The sequence below is a fragment of the Dromaius novaehollandiae genome, chromosome 1, assembly GCF_036370855.1.
Source record: "Dromaius novaehollandiae isolate bDroNov1 chromosome 1, bDroNov1.hap1, whole genome shotgun sequence".
Lineage (NCBI taxonomy): Eukaryota > Metazoa > Chordata > Aves > Casuariiformes > Dromaiidae > Dromaius > Dromaius novaehollandiae.
The window spans coordinates 65959386-65983908 of record NC_088098.1 but is presented as its reverse complement, the minus strand read 5'-3'; the positions used below and the strand labels follow the sequence as shown (position 1 = coordinate 65983908).

Below are 24523 nucleotides of genomic sequence, written 5' to 3'. Positions count from 1 at the left end.
TGAAGTTGATGTATATCTGGAAGACACTGTAACTGCGAGTGGGGAACTCTGAGACAAACAGCTAAGCTGGCGACACTGCTCTTGGGCATTTGATGGGTTGATGTCACCACGGGGGGGTGTTGGCAAGACGCTGGATCAGTGTTTATTTCCACTCTATTTTAGCCTGTTCTAACGCCATTCTCTGCTGACTGTCTACAACCTATAGACGTGTTTCCCCTGAACACTTAACAGGCTAGGGAAGGCAGGGGGTTTCCTGCCCTGGATATCGGCCAAGGCTGTGGGCAGGCCTGCACAGCAGAATATGCTCTGCGGAGAGCTTTCCCCATCCATGCGCCTGGGCCTGGCGGAGCCCAGGTCAAGAAGAACCTGCCTCCGGCTTTGGCCACCCGCCTGTCCGTGTGGCGCACGCACCCCTGGAGGCTGCCGAGGCCAGGCCACCAGCAGCACCACGGGCCTGACAGCAGTCTACAGCCCCTTCACATCGCAGCTGTGGTTTTTGGTCTTTTTCATAGGTCCCGTGTTTGCTCTAAGGAAGTACATTTGCGGCCTGCGGTGAGCGGGAATATACGTGACGTTGCACCCTCTCCCGCGCCTGGCGCAGCACCCCTCCGCGACCCTAGCGCCTCAGGGCCGCCCCAGGACCTCTTCCTTTTCCTTCCCGGGAAAGCCCCGGCGGCGAGGCGGCCGGGCGCTCTCCACCTCCCCGCTCCCAGCCCTCCGCCGCGCCGGTGCGCACCCCTCCCCCCGCCGCGCGGGGGCCGGGGGCCCTTGGCCGTTACGGCCGTTGGCGGCTGACCCGCGCGGGCGGTTGGCGGCGGCCCCGCGCGCCGCGCTCTGCCTCTGCGTTTCGGAGAGCGGGGCGGGGGCGGGGCCCGGCGCTGAAATAGCGGGGCCGGAGGAGGAAGTGGGTGAGTGCTGGGCTGTCTGGCTCGCTGCGCGCCCGAGGCCTGCTGGCGGCGCGGTGAGTGTCGCGTCGCCCGCCCGGCCCTGGCAGGCTCCTGCCGCCCACCCCTCCTCCGGCGGCGGGGCCGCCTGGCCCCGCGCTGCCGCTGTCGCCGCGGGTGGGGGAGGCGAGGGTGGCCCCCGCGGGGCCGGCGGGAGCCCCCGACGGGCTTCGCTGGGCTGCCGCCGCGGAGCGTGGCCGCACCTGCCTCTTCCTTCGTCCTCGCCGGGGCGGAGGGAGGGCGGCTGCTGCCTTCGAGGAGGGCTTTGTTCCCGCCGGGAGGCTCCTGGGGCCGCTGCGAGCCCCGCTGCTCGCCTTCGCGGCGGAGGGCTCCCGGCAGTGCGGTCCGCGGAGCTCCCCCGCACCTGGCAGTGCAGAGTTAGGGACCCCCACGGCTCGGTTATTAGTATTAATTTTCCTTAAACCCCCTTCAATATGCTTCTTTTCCTTCCCCTCCCCTCCCAAGTCGCTGGTGCTGTGAGAGAGGGTGCATGTGGTTTCCACCTTCTCTTTTATTGCTGTTGGAAACTTTTCTCTCTCCTGACAGTTCGTTGTTTTTTTTTCTTCTTTCTGCCTGCTGAATCCGATCTTGATGTTCTTCTGTAGGTCAGTTATTGTTTTACTTTCTGTTTTCTGCTCTCTTCTTCTGCTGATCAGTTTGATCAGTTTGTCTTTGTGCACGTTGTCTGTTCTCTGCTGTTTGCTATCCCATTCTCTGTCCGCCCTCCTCTTTGTGCTGTGATTTTTGTCTCTACTCTGTTTTTTCCTCTGGCTTGTCTTCTGCTTTCCACAGCCATAATCAAACCCCCTTCTCTATTTGTTATTACGGATTGCCATCTTTTCTGCTTACCTTTTTATGATTTATGTTTGCAATATCTCCTCTCTCTTGCTTTATCCTAGTTTAGTATAGTCCAGTATCTCACCCTAGGTGAATCTTCAGACTGGAGGAATATCTGCACAGAATAGGAGAGCAAGGAGTTAATCCTGGAGCAGAAACTCCAGAGGGATTGATGTTTGGTGGTTTTTCAGCAACAGAGGGATGTAGGAATGGTTTCTAATAATAACGCTATAATTTGGAGGAAAAACTGGATGAGTGATGCAGATCAGTCAGTTCAGTGTGTGCTTTTTCTCAACTCTTATCTTCTGTAGAGCTGTGGGTGGCTGTGGTAGCCTGTTAAGGTGATGGGTGCCTTGGCTGTGTCTTTGTCTGCTGTGAGCTGCGCTTGTGTTCCTGTGATAAAATGATAATGTTCAGTTCAGGGTGACTATCTGAAGGCTGGAGCAGGGAGCTGGAGAGTGTGTGAAGTGGAAGGGAACTGAGGGAGCAGGTCCCATCCCTTGGAATGGATTTATAGTGTGTGTGGTGAAGTTATGGTCTCTGCATCTTGGGGTGACTAGCTCTGAACCTGGTGGGTTTTGTCTGTCTTTCTTTTATTTTATTTTTTTAAAGCACAGTATTTTTTAGTTTTAACTAAAGACCAAAGTACAGGGCCTCAGAGATATTTAAATCACTAAACTCTTAATCCAGAAAATCTACACTTATTTCAGGAGAGCTTGAGGACTGTTCTGATTTTTCTTAGGATATTTGGGCCAAAGATCTCCTGACAGCCATAGAATACTTCTTTTAGCTTTTCAAAATGGTTAAAATGTTGGGGGGGGGGGGGGGGAGGAGCAAAAGGTGGTTCCCCAACAGGAATTTTTTTTATATATATAAAGGGCTTTTTGCAAAAGTCCACTTCTTGTGGAAAATGATTGGGTTTTGTTAAAAGGTTTTGTCAATAATCAAATTGAAACTTTATTTTCATGTGTGTGTGTAAGTATAACATCTTGAAAAATATTAAAAGAAATTGTCTTTTTTGTCATCTTTTTATAAAATATTCAACTCTGTTTAGAGTCTTTAGGGTAAAAAACATTGCACCATCCGCTTCTTGTGACCTCTGTGCTGATGCTGTTATACAAAACTTCTGGGGAATGCATTTTAAAATATAAGTGTTGCTAGCAGTTTGTTATTTGCTTGACTTCCTGCAACCTATCCATTCCCATTCTCCTATCTTCTCTTCTAGGTTGCATGTCTGCTGCTACAGTTAACTGACTGGCAGGGCGTAGGGACCAGCCAAGGCAAAGACTCCACTGTGCACGTGCTGAGTGTAACATCTGATTGTAAATCTTCTGAATAGGCTGCATGTCTCATTGAACACTTACTTTCTTGTCACCTATGCACTGAGCTGTATTAAAGACAATAATAGTGTGTATTTTTAAGCGGGGTTTGTACTAAGAAATGCTGGTGTGAAGGTCTTGCCTTATTTGGCTGATCCTACTTGTTTATACTTGGTGATATCACTGAATTCAGGAAGGAAAAATAGACGTAAGTTTTTGGTTAGGTGGTTTTGTTGTGTTGTTTCCCCCCCCCCCCCCCCCCCCATTTCTTTCAATCAGATTAGGCCAACCAGAACTAGTACAACTGAGATAGATAGTGAGTTTGATGCTGATAGGTTCATAGTAAGAAATAGCAGAATTTTGATGTTGCCTGTGCAAACCTGGAGGCTCTGGAGGCTCTGACCTTGGGAATTGTGCCCTAGTGCCCAGCACTAGGGTCATACTCTTCTGCATGATATAAGGGACCTGTAAAGGTGCTTGTTGTGGCTTTTGATTTCTGGTCGCTCCCCAATGCTAAGAGCTGTGATTTATAAGTAGATAGGCCTGATGTATTTGTATATATTCACTAAGCACTCCTACCTGGAGTCAGTTATACCATGGGTTTTTCTGTGTTGTGTTTTTCCTGTGTAAGAGGATAACAGGAGTCATCCAGACTCAGTGGGAGTCTGAAGAGCTGCCAGATCAAACAGAATTTTCTGTAATAGAATGAAAACATTTAATCTGGAAGCAGGCAGGCACATAAATCTAGTAACTGCCACCTTTGGAGACCTTTCTGAGGTAGCTTGGCGTTTAGAAGTTATTGCTTCCCTTATTTCACCTCAAATGCACAGTGCTATGCTGGGGGGAGGAGGACCCAGTAACCATTAGCAGTTTGTATAACGGCAGTGCAGAGACTGCTGGTATAACTGCACAGGAGCAGCTATGAGATCTAGGCTCCTTGATAAGGGAGCTCCCGTTGCCTCTGGGTATGAATTAACTGGCAGTGATGTGTAGAGGAGTCAGCTTGGTCTGGTTTTCTCTGCTCAGAGGAATTAACTGCAGATGAGCGGATTTCATTTCCACCAGTTAGCAGTTCACCAACCTGTGAAAGAGCAGAATTTACCAGCAAATCTGATGTTTCTTTGCACAGTGACTTCTGGTTTTCTCTTAGCGTGTTGTGGTTTTTTTGTCTACGTCAGATTACCAACCATTTGGGGTAGGAATCATATTGATCTGTGTGCTGTACAAAACCAAGTACATGCAAATATTTCTAATTAGGGAGTTGAACTCGTAGCTTGACCAAAGATGCGAAACTCTTACTTGAAGTTTGACCCTCTGTTAGTTTTGGGTGGCTTATCTTGGGATGAGGGGGGAGGTCTGTGTTCAGCTTTAGCTAAAACTTGTCAGTTAATGATTAGAAATACAGCGTGTATATAGTTTGGTCCCTGCCCCAGTGTTTTAAAGTCTGATTTAGACTGATCCAGACCAAAGAAGACAGAGAAAGGAGGGGTAGAATGTAAAAAGAGGTAATAAGTGATGCAGAATGTTCAGTGTTATTCTTTGGATTTGAAAATGATTTGTTCTTAAGCTTCAGTGATTGTCCTGATTTGTGGCAGATGCCTGTAGAGAATGGCAACCTGCTGTCCTGCAGTTATCTCAACTACAACTGATAGTGAACAGGACTCTGTGCGTATTTGGCAGTGGTGTGCGTTGGACACTTTCCCCATAGCTGAATGAGCTTGACTGCAGTTTCCTGCCCATTCTTTTGCAAACAGTTGCAGAAGTTTACAGTTCTTACTCTGTTGTGTGTTATTGTGGTTTTTTTTTTATAACAGCTCCTCTAAGAGTCCCTCCCTCAGTCCCATCCCTCTTCAGTAGCCCCAAGGCTTAGTCAGAGCATTGTTAGGGCTGACTTGAGGAAGCTGAAATTTTTGTTCTTGATCCAGTCTCCTGATTTTTTTTTTTTTAATTATTATTATTTAATGTATCTCTTTGCACTGATGTAGCACTGGAGGTGACAGAGTCCTTCCTGATCAGAGAATGACTCGGGTTGGAAGAGACCTCTGGAGATCATCTAGTCCAACCCCCATCAGCTAGAGCAGGTTGCTCAGGGCTGTGTCCAGGTGAGCCTTGAATCTCTAAGGATGAAGACTCCACAACTTCTCTGGGCAACCCCTTACTATGTTCAACCACCCTCGCAGCAAAAGGTATCTTATGTTCAGAAAGAACTGAAGAGTCTGGTGCTGCTCGCTCGCTCGCTCTTGCTCGCTTTCTCTCCCCCTATCAGGTATTTATACACATTGTTGAGATCATTTCCCTCCCTGCCATTTCTCTTCTCTAGGTTAAAGAGTCCCAGCTCTCTCTCCTTAATCATCTTTGTGGCCCTTTGCTGGTCTCACTCCAGTAGCTCTGCATCTCTCTTATACTGGGGAGCCCATCACTGGACCCAGCATTCCAGGTGCAGCCTCACCAGTGCTGAGCAGAGGGGAAGGATCACTTCCCTTCACCTACTGGCAACATTCTGTCTAATGCAGTCCAGGATACTATTGCTCTTCTTTGCAACAAGAACATGTTGGTGGCTCACAATCAACTTGTCTACCAGGAGCCCCACATCCTTCTCTGTAGAGCTACTTTCCAGCTGGTTGGCCCCTGTGTGCACTGGTGCACCATGGGTTTTGGTTGGGCTGGCCTACTTCCTGAATATAAAGAAAAGGCTGCACATCTCATTTGAATGTTTCTCCATTTGTCCTCTCTTATGACAAAGAGGTGTCATGGCTCTAACCTTTTAGCTCAGTGGTTTGCTCACCACTTTATTTAAAAGACCTTGGAGCTTTTACTCAGCTTCAGCTAATAAGCAGGGAAATTGGGCTGCATACATGAGTGCTTGCATGTGCTGAATTTCTGTTTAAGAACAGCAAATCTGCTGTATTTTCTGACCTTGAAGTACCCTGACCTTCAGTCAGTTCCTAGCATGCCCCACTGCAGTTCCGTGGTGAATGGGCAATGACTGTGTCTCTGTAATGTGTTGGGCTATCCCTTTCATCTCCTTTAAAGGAGGAAAACATGCTCTTGGTCAGAGTAACTCCAGATAGTCTGGTATAATTATTGTTGCACCTTTAGATTAACAGCTGTACAAAACAAATCCACTTGGATCAGCTAGTCACTGTGTTTTGGTTTTACATTCACTTCCTGGACCTAAGAGTTAATCTGCATTTCCTCCTAAGCTAAAACTGAAAGTGAAATCTCTGCGCTTTTTTATACATAGTCATGTTTTTTCTCCTAGTGAAATCCACACACTTCCAAAGTGCTGTTATACCTACAGCTAGGAAGCCTGAAGTGGTGTCAGGTAGAAGATCAGTGCAGGGTGCTGGAGTGTCTTGTGTAACTGCACAGATTTCTCCTGGCCGTAAGAAATGCGTGTTCCTGGAGGCTACTGTTCTGCAGTTCTGTCATAGCTTCCAAATAGCTCCTGTTTCATTTCTTTGGAAGAGGATGTTCTCTTGGCTGTGCATCATTGGTAAAAGTGCTCGAAAGAGATCGCGCTGTCTTTATTCTCACGAAAGGTTAATCAGGAAATGCTGTCAAAAGGCTCTGGTCAAGGCTACGAATGCTGTTTTCAGTTACCATCATTCTTGGTTGCCCAGTTTGATGCTCAACTTAATGTTATTGGGGACATTCGAGCACAGCAAACCATCTTCAGATATCTCTTCAGGATGCTTTTATTTTTCCCTGGCATCATCTGTTGAATTATTTGGAGGGGGAGGTGGCAGTTGAAAGACTAGGACAGTGGGAGAGAGTCTTCTCAGGCCAGTATGGTCAGCGTAATCAAAGGAGCAGTGTTATGCTTTTCTTCCATGGATCATCTTTTTGGCTTCCTACTAATACATGGTTGTTTCCTATCTAAAAGGAAGGCGTGTTTGTAGCTGATACACTTAATGTTTAGGAGGATGAAAGTTCATTTGAAATTTTATCTTTTGTTTTGGAGAAGCTGTCAAATATTGAGAAAGGGTTGTGTATACTTTTGGAGCAACTGAGCATGCTCATGTAAAGATTATCTTTGTACCCCTTCTTCCATAACTGCCTTCGTCATTGTCCTTATAGTGAATGCTTCTGATTCTGGTAAGGTGAACAGGCTTCATCTAAGTAGTTCTGGGGAGTACCGGTTGGTCCAGAAAAAACAAGCAACCAAAAACTCCTGAATGGAGACACTCCTGAGGTCTGAACTGTTGCCTAGTAGCTCTGCTGGTGCTGTCCTGGCTCTTGCATCTGCATACTTGGTTTCAGTAAGCAGACAGCTTTGATCAGTGTTATGGTTTTTTAGATATATTGTTTCTTGGACATGTGTATTGAAATGATCCATGCTGATCTGTCATTTAACTTTTTTACATTGTGAGCATCTTCATAGCTGCTGTCTCTCAGAAAGCAGTACGGATATTCCTGGTATTGGAGTCTGGAAGAATAATTCTTGTCCAGTCATATGGCCTGAAGGTAACGAAAGGCAGAGATCGTGTCACTGTTGGTGGCCACCCAAGTCCATAGAGCCATTCTTTTGATTTTGATGTTTCTTTCCTTGCTCACCTAACTTGCCAGTCAGGTGGAAAAAAAACAGGTTCTTCACATTCCTCTCTATTGTGGGTATGAGCTGTGAGATGTGTGTAAGTTGTGGTATGAAGTGGCATTCCTGATTTTTCTGACTAATGGATGAGCTGTGCCTGTGCTGGCACATGAGAACAGCCGTAAGTCTGTTAAAACTAAAATAAGGAGTATATTCTTGTCCTCTGGGTGGCATGCCAGTCTTTACTCCCAGGCCCCAACAACCGGTCCCCCTTCCTGAGGATTTCTGGTAGCTTGTTCTTGTCTGAGCCTGTCTGAACAATACCTGCGTTTTTCAGAGTTACTATTGCCAGGTGATATTGGAGACTGTCCTCTCCCTTCCGGGGGCTCAGCGCTTTGTCCCTACTTGACTGTAAAAGCATACCAGAGTGCAAGCATTTGGAGCTGATGCCCCAGCAGGGCAAACTAGCAAGGAGTGCAAGGGAATTACCGTGTGGAGGGAGCTGACCATCTGTCTCTGTTTTCTGCTGCACATCTGAAGTCTTCTGTAGGATAGTTGTCAGCTCTGCTCTGCTTTCTAAATCTGCAAGAAACTTTCACGTTTCTCTCACTTTAAACCTTCATTTATGCATTCCATCTGTTAGTAGCATTTGTCCTTTATCAGCACTACTGAGGATGTCTCTGCTCTCCTAGTCTATTTGTTTTTCCTCTGTAATGTCAAAAGACCAGAATCTTGATTCCTCCATCCTTGCCTTTTTTTCCAGTCATGGCCCGAGGGGCAGACAGTAACAATAGCCTGAATATGCCCTACGACATTACTGTGGAGTTGTATTGCAGCTGCTGGTGTGATATGGTTGGGCTTGTGAACAGTAAACTAACCCTATTAAAACAGTCTTGTGTGATGGTTCCTGGGATTATTCTGCTTCTTCATGTCAGGTCCAGCTATGCCTTTTTAGATAAATGTTTTCTAATGCTTCTGAGGAAATGAAACACAGGGCTGGCTAACCTGACTGCGGAGATGCTTTGCTCTGCACCTGAGAAGGAAACAAGCTTAGACCCAGATGTGAAAGACCATGGCAGTCAGGACCCAAATCTTGCACCTTCCTCTTAGATCTGGACATGCTCAAAATATAGAAATGTGTGAATTTGGCTTGGATCCAGCTCTAGTACCTATAGTTGGCTGAAGCCAAATTCTGGCTCTAAGCTTTGGGGCAGTTCAAGGTAAAAGTTTTTTGCCAGCTAAGCTTCAGCCCAGTAGCATCTGTATGCTGGCTTCTGAAGAACACTGTTCAGTGTTGTTGTGCTGCCTCCATCGCTAATCTGGCATAGAAACCACAATGATCCAAAGTTCCTGCCCTGACTCTGAAGAGAATCGGTAATGTGGCTGTGTTCCTTCCTGCTCACTGACATGTTATATAGGGCCAAGGGGAAAGGGCATTTTGAGCCTAATTAAAATAAAGGCTGATGAGGAAGTTGAATGTTTTTCCTCATAAGAAGTTGGCGTATTGCCCTGATAACTAGAGGGTTGTTATAATTCACGTCGTCAGCGTGATCTTCATCCAAAAGTATACAGTGAAAAAGTGTGAAAACAATAGCCAAACACAGGGAGATGAAATTAATAAAAAGACCAATCCAAGACTTCTCTTAAGAGTAGATAATAAAGCTTTTCTTTAAAAAGAAAAAATAAAATGTCAAACAAGCTCTGCAAAGTATTTCTATGTAAAAATACACAGAAGGGAATACTTTGAGTACAGGCTGAGACACTCACTTTACATATTAAAGCAACATAAAGAAGCACAGGTAAATATGCCCCAGTAAGAAGGTATAGTCAGACAAGCACCTAGGGGCATCGGATCTTTGTGGCCCATTTAGAGCATTGGTACCATTGAATACTGGAAGATAAATATACAGTGAAACTTAACTGTTGGGAGCAGGAAGCATTCAGCATGTTTCAATGCATTTTTACATAAATAACCATGAGCAAATGGCCTTTCCCCTGCCCTCTACCCCCTTGCTGGAGTGATTGGAAGTGAGATTATCTGGACATCTTGGGAGAGGGTGCAATCTGCAGCTGAAAGTGAGAGAAACAAAACCTAGCTGCCTCAAACAATCATCCCACATGTTTGAGAGTGAGAAGGAGGGTGGTGTATCTAAGCAGCCTCATCTCTGACAAGAAGAATATCTTTTCTAAAAGTCTAGCAAATGAATGACTTTAAATTTGGAGACGGAGTCCATCCTTAGTTGGGCCACAGACCTGCTGGCATCTCAGCTAAGGTATTCTACCCCAAGGCTTCTCAGTTTACCACTTTTGAAATGGAGCTAATAGTGTTGCATCCTCTCTCTGAGGGAAATGCATGGAAAAAGCTTGTAATTTAGAAGCTGTGGCCATCTGTAGTTCCCTATGATGGGGAAAGTCCTGGGAAAATTCAAGCCAATGGCTTTGGTTTTACCCAGACGGCACCAAACCATTGCTTTGCTTTCATGGTAGCACAGGTATGGGCAGCCACAAATTCACAAAGGGTCTTGTTCAGCCCATCCTTCACCTGGCTTATACATTGCAATGTCTCTGTTCCTTCTTCTCCCCCTTCCTTTCCACCCCTCAAGCCTGTGATTCCCCTCCTGCTTTAGGAGGACAATGTGTCTTAGAAGGCCCCATGATTTTGACTCCAAGCACTGTTAGGGGCTGGCATGTCCTCTGCAGGCCAAACCACACAGGGGTCAGGTTTCCTGTGGTCATAATATCCTATTTATTAAAATGGCTTTCAGCACTGTTTTGCCTCATTAAACCTTGTTGCAGATCAACAAGGCTCACATCTTAAAGGAAAAATCCATAGAGCTATCTTCCCTTTTGCAGTAGTTCTGTCTCTCCTTGCAGAGTCTGAAGTACAAGTACAGCTGCTGTGGGAGTGGTCAAGTTTCTCCCTCCATAGCAGAGGAGCATGGGGAAGAAGTCTGGTATCTGTTTGTGACTGGCTGGGCTGTTCTAGTTCCTGTTGAATTTGCGCAAGGAACCGAGTGTGGCAGGGTGATAGGGATTCCTGTAGGGACTTTGGGCTGGATGATTTGGAGTTTGCTTACACTCACGTGACTCTGAAGGTGCTAAGAGAGCGGTCTGGCACAGCTTTCTGACTTCCTGGTAACAGTTCATTATGTAAAGCAGTAGTGTATATGAAATACTTTCAGGAAGGCAGTGCATTTGAGCGGTTGTGGCTTGAAACATAGATTTAAAATGCCAGGTGACAGGGCAAGTCACATCATCGCCAAGTGCCTCGGTTTCCTTTCTGTAAAATGATGCCTTGTTCTGCAGCTCAGCAATGAAGTGTTTGATTGCAAGACAAGTAATATCCAACAGATACAGGAAGGGATGTCATCACATCTGCCAAAAATAAAGCAAAGTTTTTATCCTTCAGCTGCCAGTCAGAGAGCAATGTGCAGGTTGCAAGTTTTCCCTTCTTGATGACTGATGCATTATTGCTGTTTCAGCTTTGGAGACTTTAATTCACTCCTAACCTGAATGTGAAACAAAGATATTTATCTTGACAGCTCACACAATAGGTCCATTGACTGATAGCACGTCTTACCAGGTGTTCGTACAGGACATGTCTCAGAATCTAGGTGAGCTGTTAAAGGAATCATTCCTACAGGCGTGTGGGTTTGCTGCTGGACAGAGTATGTTTTCCAAACGAGACAGTGTCTGGTACAGCTGAGAACGTGAAATGATTTGGGGTTTTTTTGAGATGAAAGATGAGTTAACTTGCTGTCTGTGCAGCCTGCAGACTAAGCCGTGAGGACAAGTGAAGCAATAGTAAGTAGAGGCATCGTTCAAGGGATGGATTCTTCTCCAAACTCTCTTGAAGATGTAACATAACTGTAAAGAAGGAGTGAAAACTGATTTATAGGGTGGCTTTACACTGTTGCTATAGGAGTCCTGGGACCTGCTCTTGTTTATGGCAGCTTCAGGAGCTATTAAGAGTTCCCCGAACTGGTATCCCTGTGCTGCTGGCTGACCCTCTTGCTGCCATGTGGGGGGCTGCCAGTAGTGATATGCTTGCAGTGCCTGGAGGCACAGCAGACCGCCATACTGTTGGCAGGGCAAGTGAAACCTTGCACGCTTTGCAGCTCTACAGTGTCCATGTGCTGCTCCCTACCTGGAAAGACAAAATGTGCAGCTGCAATGCTTGCTCTTGAAATAACTAAGTGTGTGGCAATGGTATGGCTGAGAAGACTTGATTTCATCTCATTCCAGCACAGCTATGGCCACAGCTGCCCCATGGGACCACTACCCTTGTATGTACCTTTGTGGTTCCACCATGCAAATTTCCAGTGCTGCCCCTTTGCCTGAGTTGAATGGCACCACTGGTAATGACTGCAGGAGAGAAGTGCCTTACAGTGGATGAGGCTTTTCCCCTGGCTCACCCCTCCCAGGGCAGCCAGAGAGTGCTGTGATGTGGGAGGAGATGTAGGCGTGGAAGAGAGCCCCAGCCCCAGGAGGTAACTTGTCTTGCAGTCCTGCCTCTCCCTTCTTTCTGCCCTGTGAACTTGAAGTACAGCCTCTCCTCAAAGGTTGGAGTCAGAGAGGAGATTGTGGCCCTTCTTCCTGCTGCCACCTCTGGTGTTGCCACCCCTCATTAGTGGGGTACAGCTAGGAACAGCGGCTCTGGTGAGTTTGTTGGTGAGATTTAAAAGCAAATATAACTTGGCATGAGAGGGAGAAACAGATGGGACCCCAGACCCCTAAGATCTGTGTTGCCACAGGAGAGAAGTGTGTTCCTGCCCTAGTGATGACTGGCTGAAGCGGTGTTTGCCTTGGAGGAAGGCACGGAGGTTTGCTTTGGGAGAAGCATTCGCAGCATTGTCTCTCATGAAAGCTGGCATGTGTCAGGGTGGAATGAGCTCTGTCATCCTGCACTGACAAGCAGCTGGCGGGTGCCTTGCTCAGGCTGCGCAATGCAATTTACTTAACCTTTGGCCTGTGTTGAGACATACGCAACTTAAGCAGGCAGGGCTGTATGGCAGCACAGAGGCAGGAGTGGGGGGAGCAGCCATAAAAGCATCTTAGTAGATTAATAGGTTCCCCCCTCCCCCCCCCCCCTTCTTTAATTCCTCCCTCCCCTGTCCCCCAACCTGGAAGCTACCATCTCCCCAAGTTTTACTGGTTCATCACTGTTTCAATACACAGCTCATACTTCAGCAGGCGGTGATGAAGGATGGAGAGGGAAATAAGGAGATGAGAAAGATTTGCACTGAAGTAATTTTAAACAGAAACATATTCAGACTTCCAACTGCAACCCTAATATTTAGCAAGAGACTTCTCTGCTGACTCTCTCCCATGACAAGATGTTAAGTTGCAGTGAACAGCCCTGCAGTCTGACTCTTCAGAGCTGGTTCAAGGGTCCTAAACTTGCCTTTATATTTTTTTTTTTTTTGGGGGGGGGGGTTAGAATAATTTATATATATAAAAGGAATATGGAAAGAATTGATCCAAAACCTAAATTGTTTTCTTATCTGTTCAACACTTCAAGGTGTCTGGCTGTTTCTCAGACGCAGTTGTTGCCTGTTGCCTGAATATGTTAAGCTCACTTGTCTAATGAGTGAATTGAGTGTGAAAGATCATAATGTATTAATCAAATTATTTGGTATTTCAATTAAAAAAAAATACTCCATAAAATTCATCCCAAGACTTTTAGCAGCCATAGGCAGGCTTAGCAAATGGTTTAGATTTACTTGTTATCCCAAATATTTTAGGGTGCGAAAAGAAGGGGAAAAAAACCTTTTATTGGAAAAGCATTTCATATATACTCTGGATCCCAGTACAGATGGGGTTTGTAGCCTTTATTTCCCTCTTGTCTCGTTCTCCGGCTAGCAGATCTTTTTATTCAGTATAAAGTAACTATTTCTCTCCACCAGAAAATGTCTTAATCTGGATCTAAAACTATTAGGATTCTGAAGTGTTAATGACTAAAAGCTTTAGATGCCAGCGGCATAGTTAAATTTCACTGTTTGGGGCTTGCTTTTAAGAGGTCCAATTTTTGAGATTCCGTTAAGGAGTCTGACTTCTCAGGAGGAACTTTGAATAGCCAAAGCCCTTGCTTTCGTTCAAGGTAATGATCTGAAACATGAGGTCTCTGGAATTGCTACCTTTTTTTGGCATGAAAGAAGTTCTTGTTCCTTTTCTCAGGTGTTTTTTCGACCACCCAAGTGGAGCTGAGGGCTGGAACCCCTCTGGGACTTTCACTTTCTTCCTTTATACAGGGAAGAATTCATGAAATGATCATCCTCAAGCCTCCTTGCCCCCTCCCCTTTTTTTTAACCACTTAAGGATTTGGGGAGCTTCCCCCCAACCTCCCACCCCCCACGGCAGTTCTTAATCTCTGCCTGTGTGCAGGAGTGAACAATTCTGAAATTTACAGCTATGATGGGTGATTTCGAATATGTCTCTCTTTTGTGGACTTGCCCCGAGGAGGGTCTGATTTTACATAAAGCTGAGACAAACCCTTGAGGGGAAGGAGATGGGAAGAACCCTCATGTACAGTGGGTCTCTCTCCACGCACACCCATCGCCATCTCTGGGTGCAGCAGGGCACTTAGCTAGTATGGCAGGGCAGGGGCTGCTCAGCCCCCTTCTGCCTGCACTGAGGTTCTTCTCCAGGTATTTCACCTGTGTAGGGTGCCCAGTATGCAGGGAGGACCTGTGCTGTGACTAGTGCATACGCTTCAGGCTCTCTGAAAATCATTAGCTTAGCTTCCAGAGCTTTAGAGCTATTGCCAGGCACCTTAGACTTATTACAACTTTCCAGGAATTCATGTGAGGAACATGCACAGCTGGACAGACTCAAGCTCTCTTACTGGCTTGCTGTGCTGACTAGATGCTGCAGAGATGCTTGTGCAACCTTGTGTCAAGCTGCTGTGCCCTGCTTCTCCATGCTGACCTGTGTGGGCATGCCCAGAATAGATCTGGATCTCTGTTTCATTTGACTTGTGTTTACCAGTTTGGGAATGGAGCAGAGTGCCCCTTTTCTTCCCCAGCTTAGAATATCCTGTGCCTCCCTTTTAAATCAGGGAATAGAGAAAGACAATGGTGTTTTGCTGCTTGTTTCATGAATGCTTGGAGTGAGCCGAGGAGGCTTCCTGGCAGCACCAAATAGCATGACAGAAAAAAGCATAGGGAATCCAAGGCCTTACAGCAGCATCCAGAGCTCTCCTTGGAAAGACATGTCAGGTGGCAACTCCCTAGGGAAGTGTCTTGACCTGGCTTTTTTCCCTCCACCCTCTGCTGTAGGAATGACCACCCTCTGCTGTAGGAATGACTAAGTTGGTCTCTGTGCCGGCTGATGTTTTACTTAGTCTGTTTATCACCACCTGACTGCACTTGTCTGACATTCCTGTAATTTACTGGAATTTGCCTCCACAAGGGAAAAAGGTCATCACAGCAGTTTGGTTGGGTGGAAGTGGTCTCACTGGAAAGCCTTGCAAGAGAAATCTTTCTGGTGCTGCTAGTCACTTAGTTACTTGTGTGCAGCTCACAGCTCTAATGGCTTGTGTTGCATGACACTCCTGTTGGAGAACTGCAGGAGAACGTCTGCCCCTTTGCATGGGTAGTGTGGTGTGATAGGAGTGTGAGGTAACTTCTTTCTGTTTGGAAGATGGAGATTTGTTCAGCCTGTACTTGTGTTGCAAAATCAGCTGCCTGATACCAGCCCGAATTAGCCAGCATGAACTGATCTGACCAGCTGTAAAGTACTGCAGTGGTCCTACAAGAGGCTTGTGGCATAGGCTGGAGCTGGGTGTGGATGATGGTCCTGTTTGAGCTCAAGGAGATCACTGTGGTGAATGTGATTTTTTTTCAAAGCAAATGGGGTGTGAGCAGCCTATGTCCACTACACCTTCCAGCCTCCTATAGTAAATATCAGTCATGATGGTCCAGGAGGTAGTGATAAACTCCGGAGTATTAATGTTTAAGGACACTCACTGTTCATTAGCAATGACATGAACGCCTTGGTTTGGGGCTGGATCACTTTGAATGGACTCTTTATTTATGTGTGTGTCTGTGCGTGTGTGTGTATATATATATAAAAATATATATATAAAAAAATTAAATAATATGTATACAGAATATATGTGCAAGTTGAGGTTTTGCCCAGCTTAGAGAAATGCTGCTCATCTGTGCAACTCCTGATGTTTGCAAAAAAAGATCTGGCTGGAGACTTTATGCTAAAATTTCCACTTGCCTCATGATCCTAGGGATTCTATCTCAAATTCTCCATTCCCTATGTTAACATCTCTCTCTTTCTCTCTCTCCCAGGAGAAGAGGTCACCCGCTCCCATTCCAGAGCCTCTATCTGGTCCCAGGAGAACTGAGAGCACTGCATTCTCCCCAGCCTTTAGGGGAACACTTCTTAGGGTAGAGGTGAGTGGCAGGAGTAGGAATTTGATCTGAACAGAGAAAGCAATGTCTTGAAGCACAGCAGTGAAGCTTGGGTCTCTGTTTTAGGAAGCTATTAGTTTAATGTAATGATTAAATGGAGATAAAAGCTCATGGATAAGAGCCTACATTTATTTATTTATTTTATATAGACATATTTGAAATTATCTTTTGGTCTTGGGGACTTTTAAGAGCCTTTGAAAAATTAAAAAATTCCTAATCTCTCAAAGTTGTGACTCTGTGGTTTCCTTCAGAGTTTGAGTTGGCTTCTGCTTTCGCTTCCTCTCTCTTCCACCTGCACTCTTGTTTATTTAAAATATAGATATGAGGAGCTGATACTGTAAAATAGGGTAATTCTTCACTAGCACAGGTCTGTGGTGGTTAGCCGCTCATCTGGTTGGGCTTCTTGATGCTTTCAGCTTGATCTGGATCATCAAGCACCTGTGCTGCAGCCAGGTTACAGCCCTGGATGGAGAAGGCCTGGTGGAAATGCATTGCCCACTATGAGCCAGGCCCTGCTCTTTGAGAGCTGAAGCCAACTTGCGTCAGGGATTCCCAGGTGTAGTTGTGGGCTGTCGCATCTTGGGCAGCAAATGTGAGGCCCACAAAGTAGATTCCTGTCTTCCCTGCCTCAGCAGATAGCCCTGTATTCTTGGCATTTGCTGTGCCACACTAGTGCCTCTCTTGTTCTGACTTCATGTACTGGATGTTACCGCTTGGCCTGCTGGTCTGACCCACCTGCCAGCTATGCTTGGCTAGAAGAGGAGGGAGCACTGTGCTCTTATGGGTCCCCTTCTTAGTGGGTGAGAGGTGCCACCTCTACACCCTCCCTGCCTGCCTCTTCCCTTGTGGCACTGCTCATGCACAGGGGAGGCTGGGAGTGATCAGCCCTGTCAGCCTCTGCACCCACCATGGGGGCAGAGATTGACCTTGGGCTTTTAGTACAGGCAGGTTAAAGAGGAAGGCTTCCTCAGCCTAGAGGGCCGTATGTGCGCCCAACTTGGCTTTCTTGCTCCCTTTGGCACTATTTTGTTTTGCTTTACTGATTGCTTGTTTTTTTTCCCTCCTTTCATCTTCCTAGCAAGCCTCCCTGGAGGCTTATCACTGTTTTGTTCATGTGAGGACACAGAGTGGACAAAAACAAGGAGCCATTGATAACACCCAGTCCAACCTTCCCTGTCTGTAGGTACTTGTGCATAAAGTATTGAAATAAGCCTATGTGGTCTGTGCACACATGTATCTATCTATGTTTGTATAGACACTTGAAGCGCTGCAGATATATCGTAAGCTCAGCTGAATGTTTCTCTTGGAAATATGCTGCTGTGCACGCAGATCCAAGCAGCTCACCTGCTCTCACAAGGGACCCGGAAAGCCCAAGAGCCGTGGGTTACCTTGGCAAGGCCAAAGATTCCTCTGTGTATCTGTGATAACCCTGCTTTCTCTTCCAGCCTTGGGCACTAGAAAGGATGGTCCTTTCCATCCCTAGCACCACCTCTTGGCTCTAAAGCCCCATTTGTAGGTCATATCCCTTCACTGTGTTCCGTGTGTCTGTGGCAGGAAGGCATTTTACCTATCTCATTGACCAGCATAGGGCCCTTCTTGCTGGGACAGTTATGACTCTTCTCAGCCTTGTTTATGGCTGCTGGTCTGTAATAGGCAGCCCTTTCCAGAGACAGGGATGTACATCACTGGGAAGGCCCTTTTCCACAAGATATGGCCAGGCCCATGAGCACTGGTAAAATGTGTTTGTTGTAATTCTTACTCCTTTAATCCCTTCCATTCCCACTCCCTTGCAGGGCAAGGACTTTGAGACTGAAGCGGAGAGCAGATACAGCCACTCTATTTCTGGAGCAATCATGGAACAGGTAAGTTACAAACATGACTGAGGTTTGTGCTTCAAAGCGACCAGTGATTCTCTTTTGTGCTTGGCCTAAAGTATTTCAAAATACTTTTGATACTATGTATGAAAAAAGTGCCAGCTCATGCCCTTCTCCTCTCCCCCAGAGTTCCTGCAGGTGCCTCTGACACTGCTCTCCTCCTTCAGGAATATGGCCAAAAAAAGGATGGAACAACTTAGTTTGCAGGCTGCTCTGTTACCTCACAGTCTGATGCTCTCCCTTCAGGTTGTAGGCTTGAGATATGGCTGATTTAAGAGACTACAATGTTTGGTTAAGCAGCACATGACTAAAACTAATAAATCAGTTAACATAATTGACTAATAGACATACCACTATGATCAATTTATGATTACATCATTTTGCACAGTATTAAACACAATTATAAATTATATTTATCACACTTAAATCTTATTAACTACATAACTTCTATTAAAATAGAAGTCTATTGCCCTTCCTTCCCCACCTTACTTAGTGTTAGGGTACAATTATAACCCTCTTCGCTCTGCCCTGCTGCAACAAGTCTTTTGTACGTAAACCTAATGGAAAGTCCAGCAGGCTGTGTAAGGGGGCCTCTGGTGTCCAGGTGAACTTGAGTCACCAGGTGACCTTCACTACCATCCATAGGTTTTCACACCTGTATTATTGGAAGATCTGCCTTCTGTTAATCTTCCTGCATTTAACTTCCTCCCAATTTTGCTATATCTATACCCAAATTTGGTATTTCTGATACTGATAATCTGGGCCCTATATGATGATACTGGTATGGTTACATAGGTATGGGTGGCCTTGCAAGGCTCCACGCCCCAGAAGATCCCCCAAGCTCCCTTTCAATTATCTGGTTCATCCTGTTTGTGTATTGATTACCTTATGTCCTTGGTAAGAAAGATCATTCTACTTTAGCCTTGATTCTTCTTGTGGGTTCCAATTAAGCCTAAGCGCTTTCTTCTCTTATAGTCAGACAGTCTGCATACCAGAGCAGGGATCTTCCCCACACACACACTTTATTTCTGCACTTGTACAACATCCTGCTCTCTCTTAGCTGCTTAATTACAATTACTGGCTAATCTCCTGGTTTCTTACAGAGATTTTAGCTGGCTATGAGGCCTGAGGCCTATGCTCTATTGGGACCTCTTGCTTACAGCAATCTGACTACCTGCCAGACCTCCTCAGCCTCACTGTAGTTTGGGGGCAGGGTGCATGACCACAGAGGCAGCACATGTCTGCTCTGAGGGTGGATGTAGATGATACCAGATCCCCAGATACAGGGATAAGTCTTCCAAATGCAGATGGTTTGTGCTGAGTACACCTCTGTTTTGAAAAGGAGCTCTGATCAGGGGTGCAGTCCTTGCAGCAGCTGGGAATGCACAGAAGGTGAGCTCACCGCTTCAGAGTCAACTCTCTGCTAACTCATAAAAATGAGTTTGGAAGAACAGCTGGTTGTAATTTTTAAGAACAGAGCTATCTAGCACTCGCCATCAAACAGCTGTGAGTGAGTAAACATCCAGGAGTTAGCATGCATTTGTTGAAGTCTTCTAGGCTCCCTGGCTGACATTATTCAAGACCTTCAAAGGAGGCCAGAAAAGTGTGTCTGCTGTTGGGAAAACAATGTATGTGCAGGCTTACTTGGTGGTACTTTTCCTGGGTTAGGTTTAACAGTGACTGTCCTATCTTTAGGATATCCACAGCGATGGATCCAGCCAGATGGAGCGTATCCTCCTGTACAACTTCCTGCAGAGCTCCTCCAACTGTGAGTTTGGAGACCAACTGCAAGCCCTACAAAGCCAAGGGATCATACCTTCCCTAAAACATGGCAACTGCTATGATGATGAGCTTCAGACAGATGGGAATCGGAGCGGCCACTTGCAGAATGGTGAGCTGGGTGAGTGTTCTCCTTCCCACCAGCCTCTGAGGCTTACTTTATTATTTTTTTGTCTTCTCTCCTCTGCTGGCTTGTTGTAGAGGAGTAAGTTTCTCTCCATCAAGAAACTCCACAGCGTGGCTGTTGATGGTGATGCTTGTTGGGATTTTAACACTTGGGATAATACAGCTAATGCTTAGCACTCTATATCCCTGTGATTTTCTGGATTACTTGTCACCCTGGGTGTTGTATCTGTAGTACATCAGACAAGAGCCCCAGAGCTGGTACTAATATGATCACTCTTCTTAAGCAGTGTGATCTTATGTCAAGCTTCACACTGCTCCTTGGGGAGAGTTTTAGTACTTGGTCCCTAACAGCACTAGTTCTGGGGCTAGGATTTTGGAGCCAACTCTTGTTTTGCTACTGAGTTCATCCCTTTCTGCTGTACCAGTGTGGTGGAGATAGTTTCTCGTGTAGTTACTGGTACACTTAGTACTTCACTAGCCATCTTCAGCAGGGTTTCCCCTTTCTCCAGGGTGTGTTATCTGATACATTGATCTCAGTCTCAGTAGGGCTAAGAGGACCTGCTACAGTACATAGCCCTCCACCATCCAAATCTGCATTGGTCTCATGTCCCAAAGTAGCATTGGGAAGCTTTGCAAAATGGAGATGCTGTGTTTTAGATGGTGCTTAAGACACAGGTCTTAATGGTGGTCATGAAGAAATTACATTACATTACTCTTCCACTTCCCTCCCCAATTCTAGACAAAGTGGTGGCTGTAATGTCCTGTACAAGTTTTGGTTTGATATATTTTAGCTCCCCCCTGTAGCATTTCTTCTGGGCGGGGTGAGGCTGCATTTTACCCAGATTACAGCTTAAACTATTTGCACACAGTCTCTGGGAAAGTTTATATTGTTGTGTGGACACAAATGACCTATAGTACATATAGCTGTGTCACATGCCCTATGGGAGAGGGGAGCAGGGACTGATGGAGATGGCCAGGATGTTATGAGTCCACTTACCTGCAGTGAACATAGTCTGGCTGCAGTCTGTGAACTGAATTCTGCTTTATGTGTTGGCAGTGTTTGCCCCTGAGGTAAATGAGGAAATTCTCCGGATCATTGGTACTCAGCTCGCTGAGATTGGAGACCAGTTGGATAAAGAAATCCAAGCAAGAGTAGTAAATGATCTTGTACAGCATTTTCTGAATGAGAATCTGTCTAGGGAGGTGAGTGAAAAGCAACCTGACTAGTAGTTCTCTTTTTAAGTGTTGTCAAACCTTCCTGCTGTGGCTTTGAAGCAGCAAGCTGGCAACATCTGCATTTTTGCTAGTTTGTTAGCTTTAATTGCTGCCAGCTTAAAATTCAGTCCCTATGTTTACCTTTGATGTGAAAGTTTGTTAGGGGTGATGCTGTAGCAGCTTTGCATCCTGTAGCAGCCTTTGCCCTGCAAAGTGGGCTCCTTGGGCTCATCATCCCCTTTCTGCAGATGGGGAAATTGAAGTGGTGAAGGTTTTCAGAGATGTTTTTGCTCTCAGGTTGGTGGGCTCAAGGGCTTAGCATCTTTGAAAATCAGCAGTCTGGTTAAAGCTCAGTATTTGTCTGAAAGATCTTTGGGAGGTGTGGGGACGCTGGTGCGGAGTCCTGTACGTCTGATGTTGGCCACATGGGCAATACTTGAACAAGGCAAGGGGAGCAAGGCAATACTTGTTCCATGCCTGGATCCTTTCTCTAACTCCTACATCTGAAGGCTTTCCAGTGAAACTGACTTTACTTTCTCCTCACTAGTCCCCACCTAAACACAGTGAAGTTCAGGGCTACACCATGGGGGAGCCCAGGCCTCCTGGGCCCTTGTGGGACCTGGCAAGCTGGGTGCAAGCCCTGAGGAGGGGTGTGTGTGGGAGGGTAACTGTGGTGCCCCAAATGTGTAAGTGCTGTCTAAACTCTCCAGCTGTTCATGTGCCATCACCTTTGCTTTAGTCTTGGGTGAGCAGCTGAGCTCTGGGGTAGCCATTCCTGTTGCCATCTGGGGTGTTCAACAGCCCTGGCAGGCTGCTGTGCTAGGGAGGAAAGAGATGCACCCTGTGAGGTGGTTGGACAGTCATGTTGGTCACCAGCACGATGTGCAGAGAGCCCTTTCTCCTGCAGCTGTTGTACTAAAATGCACCCCCCCCCCTTCCCTCCCTGCAGGAGATAACCTGGTACCTGTCACAGGCAGTGGAAGGGCTTGCAAGGGCCATTCCCTCCGACATGGAACAGGAGAAGGCCTTGTTGGTGCTAGCAATGGTCTTAACTAAAAAAATTGCAAATAGAGTGCCCTCCCTTCTACAGCGCGTCTTCAGCACCACTGTGAACTACATCAGCCAGCACCTCCACACCTACATTGTCAGAATGGTGAGTGCTGTCAAACAGCTGGGTGGCTCAGTGCTGGGCTCTGGAGGCTTGGCTGGGAGGGACCCTCAGTCTGCAAGGAGCACTGAAAGTTGGTGCCCTGTGGGGGTGGGGAACAGAGGGGGTGTCTTAACTTCCACTTGCCTTAGTCCCTCTATATAAATATGCATGTGTACATGCACATGCATGTGTGCATGCATACACACATGCATTTGCACACATGTGCACATGCACAGCCAGACACACCCATGCATGCACTTACTTGCACTCTCCGAGAGGCCGTGCCAGTAAGACTGGGATTTGAGCCCAAGCAGGGCAGTGATCTTGCCACACACTGGGAAGAGCGCGGTGCCACAGTTGAGTGCCATGGCTTTGCAGGACAATCCTGTGCTGCAGCCTTGCTGTGAGCAGCATCAGCAGCTTCCCCAGAGGGGCCCTGCTCACCTGGTGCTGTGAGCCTAGACAAGTGCCTCACACCAGGGCTGTTACCTGCTCAGCAGTGAGGCACCTCGGGTTGTGCCGGGCAGCACTACCCTCCCTTCCATTCAGCTTAGCTCAAGGCCACCGAGTTATCACAGAAACCTGGCATTTCATCACAAGAGTAGCCCTTATGCTGCTTCCCTGCTAAACAGAGGGCTAGCTGAAGGAGCTGACAGCAAAGCAGGGGGAGGGCAGGAAAGGACTCCCTTAGGTGATGGTTCCCTTCCGCCATGTAGCAGCAGTAGTGGGGGAACAGAGCTGGGCACCAAGACCAAGTGCTGTTATAGGCTGTTCCCCATGGGACAAATTGCTGTTCGTTGGCACCAGGCACCAGCTCTCAAAGACAGTCCAGCTCTGCCATTAGCACCTAAACTGGGGGGGGGGGGGGGGGGGGGGGGGTGTCAGGGAGGTGACTGCAAGAGTAGTGCAGCAGGAGGCAGAGTAGAGGCAGAGCTGGTGACAAGTGGAATCCCAAGGGGCTTGTGGCAGCTGCTGAAGCTGCTGCTTTTCCCTCCCTTGGGAGCTGCTGAGTCCCTTCAGGGAAGGCAGAAGGCAGGCACAGGGCTTGCGGCTGGGGCAAGGCTCTACTGCTGTTAACGCTGGTTCTGTTTCTTTCCTGCTAGCTGCGTGAGTGAGAAAGCTCTGCTCCAGCTGCCTGTGTGGAGACTGTGGCTTCCTGAGAACTTTCTACTCTTCCTGATATATTCAAATTATTTTAATTCTGAGATACGGCTGTGAAAAAGGAGGCACATCTATGTAGATAGGCTTTCATAGACTAGCACAGCAATGAGAGTAGTGTGAGCTGCATGAATGTCCTGCCAGTACCTGTAAGGAGTAGTGCTTGCCCTTGATCATTTTGTCAAATAGGGTGGGATGGGTGGTTGGGGCGGGGGGGGTTGTTTGTTTTTCTTCTTCATTTGCAGACTTAGTGCAGGTGCAGACCCTGGCTTGTGCCTCCAGAGGAAATGCCATGGCCACAGAGCCTGGCCTCTCAGTATATTATCTAATCAACTGTAGCATTCTGCTTTAGCTACTGTCTTCCCCCACCCTGTTGCTGGTGCTGCAGATTTTGCTGCTGCAGCTGGGTTATGGTGACTGTGACTTGTTCCCAGCAAGGCCTCTGCTGTAGACTGAGTGGTTCATCAGCATCACTCACCCAGGAAAAAAAAAAGTCTAGATCATCTCAGAGCAAGCTGGCTGCAGATGGAAACAACCCTGAAAGAGGTAGGGTAAGGTATCAACTTGGATGGTTTAGTCTGAATCCACAGCAGCTATTCTTGCTTGAGAAATGAAACTAAAGCAGAAAATTAGAGAAAAGTACAAGGGTAAATTGTTTCAGGGAGCACAGTAATCTGGATATGCTTGAGGGGGTGTGTGGGGGGGAATGTTCTTTAGCTTTAGAACAGCTTGCTGCAAAGAAAAAGGAGCTATCATTGACCTTGAATCAGGAAGAATACCTGGCATCTCTGACCATGACCCTTTTGCATTCACATCTCAGGGCACTGGTATTCTGTTGAGCAAAAGAAATGTGACTCAGGTGTTTGTGTATGTGATCACACACAGGGTAGCTGAAGCTTTATCCAGCTGCCTCAGAAATTTAAGAATGTAAATATTTTGCCTTTTTTTAACTTAAATAAAAAGGTCATTTCTCATGGCAATACAGCTTATAAGAGTTTAAATTTCCACTCTACCTTTTGGAGGAGTTGTCATTCTTTGTGCAAGTTCTTATATTCTTCTAACTTCATGCCAGCTGCCTCACAGGCATTATTAAAGGAGACACTCTTATTCCTACTGCCTAAAGTCCTCTTGCATAAGCAAAACTACTTATGCAATTTATTTTTG

General features: G+C 46.6%; 1 protein-coding gene across 8 annotated transcripts; it reads left to right on the top strand.

Annotated features, from left to right (window-relative positions):
• The first annotated feature begins 779 nt into the window (after positions 1–779).
• Positions 780–24339, top strand: BID (BH3 interacting domain death agonist). 8 transcript variants are annotated; one of them, XM_026117022.2, is made up of 8 exons: positions 780–908; positions 15935–16039; positions 17136–17236; positions 17851–17919; positions 19627–19831; positions 20894–21039; positions 22001–22204; positions 23305–24339. In XM_026117022.2, the coding sequence occupies exons 4-8, from the start codon at positions 17911–17913 to the stop codon at positions 23314–23316; spliced, it is 576 nt and encodes a 191-aa protein (XP_025972807.1). In that variant the 5' UTR covers positions 780–908; positions 15935–16039; positions 17136–17236; positions 17851–17910; the 3' UTR covers positions 23317–24339. The 8 variants fall into 8 exon arrangements, with proteins under 8 accessions (XP_025972807.1, XP_025972808.1, XP_064371352.1 ...); XM_026117023.2 differs by having other exon boundaries at positions 17136–17240; XM_026117025.2 differs by lacking the exon at positions 17136–17236 and adding an exon at positions 3007–3090 and having other exon boundaries at positions 827–961.
• The last annotated feature ends 184 nt before the right edge of the window (positions 24340–24523 follow it).

Coding starts and splice junctions, on each gene's coding strand:
- BID (XM_064515282.1), top strand. Junction 19,832..20,893: donor CTTGCAGAATGGTGAGCTGG/GTGAGTGTTCTC, acceptor ATGTGTTGGCAG/TGTTTGCCCCTGAGGTAAAT. Junction 21,040..22,000: donor ATGAGAATCTGTCTAGGGAG/GTGAGTGAAAAG, acceptor CCCTCCCTGCAG/GAGATAACCTGGTACCTGTC.